Below are 6660 nucleotides of genomic sequence, written 5' to 3' on the forward strand. Positions count from 1 at the left end.
GCAATTTGTTGCTTCCAAAAAACGTAAAGAAAAAGTAAACGAACACTGATGATGTCTGTGCGGCTATCTGCTCAAAAATATAAAAATTCAACCATGCTTAATTGACTGCAGCTGTCGTCAGGTCTGATCCCCTCACACACAGCAGATTTTAGTGCCGACATGACAACTGTCCCCAACAAGTCGTGGTAAAACCTGGCGAATCATAGTGTGTCCCAGCTGGTACCGGGCAGGGACAGCTGCTGGTGTCTCTGTCTGCAGCGTCCACAAACATTTGACAGGACAGCTTTGGTCCACACAGGGACAGAGGAGAGCTGGATCCAGACAGACTGAGGGTCACAGACACAGAGTCTGTTGCTGTGTGAGCACAGACACTGTAACGGAGCAGCAACCCGCCCAGTGCATTCTGGGCGTTGGAGTCTACAGGACCACCGCCCTTGTGTGTGTGTCTCTCCTCTGCTCCAGAGTTAAAACATGTTTTTTCTTGTACTTCTCCGTAGACAAGTGTCACTTTAACATCACATGAAGCCTCGGATTCAAGGTGTCTCTGCTTGGGTTTCAGTTGTTTTCAGTTCCTCTTCTTCAATCTGTTGGTCTTTCTGTGGTGTCAGGGATTGTCTCTCACTCATTCACTTTCCCTCTCTCTGCCTGTCTGTCTACACGTCCATCATCCTGTCTGTCTGCCTCCTCACCTCTCTCCCTGCGTATCTGACTTGATCTTTCATCCATCTGTCTTCCTCTTAGCCTCTCTCGCTCTCCCAGGCTGTCGATCTGTCACTCCCGCCTGTCTGTCTCTCCCTGCTCGTTTGTCTCTCTGAGTCTTTGCCGTGGGCCCTCTCACTCAGGATTACAGGACGTCAGGTTGGCCAACATGAATGCTGGTGGTGGGGAAACAAAATGTTCCTCTCCACATAAAGCCGCTCTAATCCGCTCTCCTCATCCCCCACAGCACAGCCTGATTACAGAAAGCTGGCTTCCAGGCATTAGGACCGACAGACAGGCTGCAGGACAGACAGATCACTGAAAGACAGACAGACCAGCATCTGTATCTAGCTGGTTAACTGGCTGATTAGTTTGTTGGCGGACTCTGTAATTGGTGTACTGACTGACGACCGTATTGGCTGCCCAGGTTTTAGTCTGTGAAATGTTCGATGGCTGCTTGGCTGATCTCCTGACTTGCTAGCTTCACCTTAGCAACTTAACTTCACCAGAAGCTCGTTAGCCACCAGTCAAGTAATTAAGGGCTGAGAAGATGAAAGCTGATTGGTTGAAAGGCTTGAAGTGGACCATGAAGAAGTTGGCAAACAATGGCCGCTCATAGTCAGAGTAGGCCGCGTTCCGGACTCTTCCACATGTTTTTCTGAGGCAGCAGGATTCTTGTGAGATCATAACTCGCACGCAAATCCACCTCGACAGGCTTCAAGCTGTGTGTCTGCACCAATCAGCGTCCGGTGAGGACGTGTAACGACAGTGAGGAGCGACTTCAAAAGACATGCTAACTGCTACTTGCTAGTTCTAAAGTATCTTGTTGTTTCCCTCATCAGTAGATGTTAGCTTGTGATGTCAGAGGGTTTAAAAGCGCTTGATGTTGACGGCCTCCATCATGGCTCTGAGGAACAAAACCGTGGACAGAAACAACAGTTACACACGTTAGCATGTTAGCTGCGTGGCATCAACACAGTGGCGTGCTGGAACCATGACTTGGCCCACACACGGTGTACATTTATGTCCTGAGCTGCTCACAGTGCCAACCTGCTGAGGGATCCTCAATAATGATTCATTCTCAACACAAATGGCAGATTGTCATCACCCTCCACCAGCAGCGACCCTGTTTTAGCCTGCGTTTGTTTACATTTTGTAAAATTGGCACGATGTAAACCTATTCTGGACTATCAGTGATGTCCTGCAGAGCCCTGTGTCACCTGGACCGCCTGTGAAGAATCACACAGTCTAAAACAGCGGTGGTCGTGTCTGTGTTTGGTTCAGCTGTGAATTTGATTTGTTAATTATTATCATGTGATGTAACCTGCAGTTAAATGACATCCAGTAACTCACTGATTGGATCATTGAAACACTGTGTTTGTGTCTTTGTTTCAGCCTTGACTGCCTACACATACCTCACCATCTTCGACCTCTTTGGGTGAGTGTGTTCTGCTCTTATGTCATTACTGTGTGTACACTGTACAGTAGGGTTTTCCCAGCTAAATGAAAATAATTATGAAGTTTTCCCTCATAAAACATGAATGCTGAGACTGTGATGAATAAAAGAAGAGGTGAACTTCAGCCGACCTCTCTGCAGTTTTGTTTCTGCCACTCGTCTCTCACTGACTCCTCTTATTTGCCTTTCTCTCGTCTGTCCTCTCCCATCCCTTGTCAATCACTCATGGTTCTCTTTCCCTGCCATCACCCTTCCTCCTCCTCCTCTCCTTCCTCTGGCCCGGCAGTTTGATCACCTGTCTCGTCAGCTACTGGGTGACCATGAAGAAAGCGAGTCAGGTCTACAGTTTCGGGTGAGTTCATCATAATCGCCTTTTAAATATTCTCTTTGTCGATATGAGCTTCAGAGATGGAGGCTCATCAGACTCCACTGAGGCCTCAGGTTCCTGTCCTCACCTGACACTCAGACCAACATCCATGCCATGTTCAAAGCCTCTGAGACCACCTTCCTTCACCTTTCTGATGCTCACTGTGGACCTAAAGGCACTAAACTACTGTGATTGGCTGGTTAGATTTCCTGGCACACATGTGGTCATTACCGTAATGAATGTAATCCGTTTCTCAGCTGTAAGAATTCGTTCGATTTTTCTTTAATAGTGTGAACATACAGTAACCAGAGCTACGGTAGTTTGAACAGCGCATGTCCGTCTCTGCTGCCGGCGACAGATTTGGAACCAAGATGACAAAGAGAAGTAATGAGATCCATCAGAGAGCCTCCATCTTGTCTGTTGGCTCATTAACAGGCAGAGCAGTTTTTCTTCTGAGCCACTTTAGCCTTGATTTGTTCATAATTTGCTAAACCGCTGTCATTAAAAGTAGATTTATTTATTAGCGGTTGTGCTCCGCTGTGCCTCTTTGTGTTATTTCTAAGCATGTTTATGGATGTTTATTGGGTGAATGACCGTTACAGAGACGAAGAAGTTTCAAATCCCACCCTGAGCATTAAGCTAAATTAGCAGTGACCCCCTGCAGGTTTAATCCAGCTTTAGATTCTGTTGTTTTACAGTGCTAGCCCCTTTATTAGCAAAGACAAAATTAAAAACAGCTAGCGGACTACATGTCACATGCTTCGTTCATCACAGCCTCCTGTGTGTTCATCTAATACCTTTTATATCGACACGTGTGTGTCAGGAGCTTTCCAATCAAAGCTGTATTTGTTCATGTGCTCTGTAGCCACACACACGCACACTGTAAACACAGATGTAGCATCTCTTACTGTTGACCGGATCAGTGTGTGTGTGTGTGTGTGTCTCACCGCGCTGGCCAAACGGTGCATTTGCAGCTGACAGGTGACCTCCGGTGACCCTGAGGTGTTGAAGAGTGGCGATCGAGTGGAAATCTGCTTTTCAGCTTCACTTGACTCCCATAATGCCCGTGTCTGTGTGTGTCTGTGTGTGCATCTGAGCGTGATGTTGATGTGCGTCTGTGTCCCTCTGATGGACTTTCAGTTACTGAATAATGTCTCAGCAGCAGATTGGCCTGGATAACCAACCCGGGGTCCCTGTAAACCCTGCAGGAGCAGCAGGAGTCTTTCCAGGAATTAGTCTGATCCACTTCACCTCTGTGCTTTTCCCGTTGTTTCGTTGTACTCGGTCAGTGTACAGTTAGTGAGTCTGGTACGCTCCTCTCTCCTGTGTCTGTGCACGGTGTGTTTTCAATAACAATATGGAGGAAGATGCGGCTGACATCAGCAGGCGGCTTGTTTTTCTGCACGGCGTCCATTTAGATTAATTGCAGGCTGGTAGCAGAGCGGGCCGTGACCTTTGACCGGCCAGCAGGGAGGCGATCCGGCATAAACTGAGTTTGTATGGGAGTCATTTGTGAGTGCAGCCCTCTAGAAACAATCTGCTCATCAGATCATTGTGCGGCCGCTCACACGGTCTTACAGTGAAACACAGAATCTCTGCCTGAGCCACTAAACAGGAATACAGTCTCATATTTGTATGTTTTGGTTGTCGGAGGCTTTCAGCAGCTGACTGGAATCAGTTCAGTTCCTGACAAAGGGATTTGCAGCGTGAAACAAAGAGTAAACCCCGGCCAGTGTCCCAGCGTCCTCAACGTTAAACATGCTGCGCTTTCCCAAAAAAAGATTAGACACATCCTCTATTAATGCATTAATCCATCATGCACTCCACTCAGCCAGCACAGAGGCTCTTTCAGTTCACTGGTATTACACCGAACAGCCCAGCGTCAACTTTAACCCTCACTAAGCCCTGACGACCACTCACCGAGACAAAGCTGCTCATCCTGGACAGATTGTTCCAGGATCGTCTCCGTGATTAGGTCGGGTCAGGAACACCTACAGCCTGACGTATGTGTCCCGAGTCCCTAACCTGAAGGTTTCTGACCCTGACGCTCGGCCTGACAGATAATCAGGGTTCATGTCTGTGGAGATTCATCCATCCAGGGCCTGTTGTAGCCCAGAGATTAAAATGGACCCGTAGCATCAAACCTTCAGAAAACAACGTGTTAGTCCAGCTACCTGGATAGTGCGTTAACTACTGTCAAACAGGGTTTGAGGCCGTGTATATACACGTCCCCTTTTCACCCTCCTGTCACATGACATGTCACATGTCTGTGCCGAATGACAGAGAACGCTAATAAATCACCTGCAGATCAGACACATATTTTTGATATTATAATAATAATAATAATAAAATAACAAATGAGTTGATGAAGTACTTTGATGACCATCGTTGGATTTGGACCATTTTTCCTGTGTTCTTGTTTTTAAGTAAAAAGTCTTTAGATCTTTTTAACCCAACCCATCAGAAAGTTCAAAGTTGTCTCTGAATTGAAGTTAAAAAAGAAGTTTTGGGGTTCAGAGGTTTGAACCGTCTTGACTTCCTGCTCATTCTGTGTCTTGATCTCTCTCAGGTTTGAAAGGCTGGAGGTTCTGGCCGTGTTTGCCTCCACTGTTCTGGTCCAGCTGGGAGCCTTGTTCATTCTGAAGGAAAGGTGTGTGTGTCTCCATAACACACAAACATACAAACAACACACACACACACACTGTCACTGGATGTTTTTATTACTCAGTGTTTTTGTGTCTCTTTCTTTGTCTCGCTCTGTCTGTCTCGATTAAAATTTCAATTATTGTCTTAGCATGGAAACAGAATGAATATTAGCAAAAAGAACAAGCCAAACATTTCCAGCTGTTCCTCTCTTGTGTCTTTGTTTTTGTTCTCTACAACGCTCCACACAGGGTGCGTGTCTTTTTCTCCGGCCGCAGCTTCACGGCTGTCATCATCTGAACAACAGCTTTCATGTAACATAAACATAATGATTGAGCAGCGTCCATCCTCAAAGGCACAGAAAATAAATACAAACCGTTAAACCTCTCACTGCAGCTGTGTGTGTCTGAGGACACAGCGATGCTTCAGAGGCACTCACTCTGAAAGGGAAGGTGTGTGTGTGTGTGTGTTTGTGTGTTTGCTGTGTGAACTGCTGAATTTTTAAGGGTTAAAAGAATGTCACTGCCTGCCTGCGTCTGTCAGTGTAACACACCCACACTCACCAGCACACCTTCAGGTGCCCACTGTGGGGTTGTCCTGCGGTCAGATCTCAGGCAAGGGAGGGGGGACTTTGTAGCGTAACACACACACACACAGTTGGCACAATGCCTGTTAACAGCTGTCACACACACACACACACACACACACACATGTGTGGATGTGTGTGTGTGTGTGTGACAGCTGGATTTTCTGTGCTTGTTGCTGAGGAGTGTGTGTGTTCGTGTAGTTATTCTGGAGGTTTGTGTATTCAGAAGTGTAGGGAAGTCTTTTATCCACCAAATAAACATAACAATGAGGCAACACACTCACACAAGTGTGTGTGTGAGCTCGTGTGGTACAGTGCATGTCATGAATGGCTCAGTAGGGCAGCGGCACAGAGGGAGGAGATAGACGAGACTGTGTGTGTGTCTGTGTGTGTGTTTGTGCGCCACTTTGCTTTTTCATCCATGTGGTGTCGATGTGTGAGTGTGTGTGTGTGTTAATGTATTTCCTGTTTTCTCTGTTTGTTCACTCCTTGTCTCCTTTCATTCATTTCAGTTACACACACACACACACACACACACACACACACAGAGTCCCACCTGGTGTCTGTTGTTGACTGTGTTTGTTTCTGTTTTGTTAGTGTGGAGCGCTTCATGGAGCAGCCTGAGGTCCATACGTAAGTATTAACCCCCCCAACACACACACACACACACACACACACACAAATTCCCACATCACAACTTAAACTTAACACACACACAGTGTCTCTGCCTGTAAACACACACACAGAGTCTCTGTACACACACACAGTGCCAGCTGTTGTCGGAACAGAACATCCTCAACAATTGTTCTCATCAGGACTCATGGAGGGAGGACCTCCTGTCCCCATCAGTCCTAATCTGAGCTGACCAATCAGCAGCCCTTAGCACCATGCTAGTGTAAGACAAAACTT

The 6660-nt window shown here is 46.8% G+C and overlaps 1 protein-coding gene across 2 annotated transcripts in view; it reads left to right on the plus strand.

Moving 5' to 3' along the window:
* slc30a6 (solute carrier family 30 member 6) overlaps nucleotides 1–6660 on the plus strand; it is a 37851-nt gene that overhangs the window by 18731 nt on the left and 12460 nt on the right. For both annotated transcript variants that reach the window (XM_028422810.1, XM_028422811.1), the window contains 4 exons: nucleotides 2095–2137; nucleotides 2442–2507; nucleotides 5092–5172; nucleotides 6349–6384. In XM_028422810.1, the coding sequence (XP_028278611.1) occupies nucleotides 2095–2137; nucleotides 2442–2507; nucleotides 5092–5172; nucleotides 6349–6384 (226 nt within the window). The remainder of the gene's footprint in view (nucleotides 1–2094; nucleotides 2138–2441; nucleotides 2508–5091; nucleotides 5173–6348; nucleotides 6385–6660) is intronic.

Source organism: Parambassis ranga, chromosome 15 (genome assembly GCF_900634625.1).
Source record: "Parambassis ranga chromosome 15, fParRan2.1, whole genome shotgun sequence".
NCBI lineage: Eukaryota > Metazoa > Chordata > Actinopteri > Ambassidae > Parambassis > Parambassis ranga.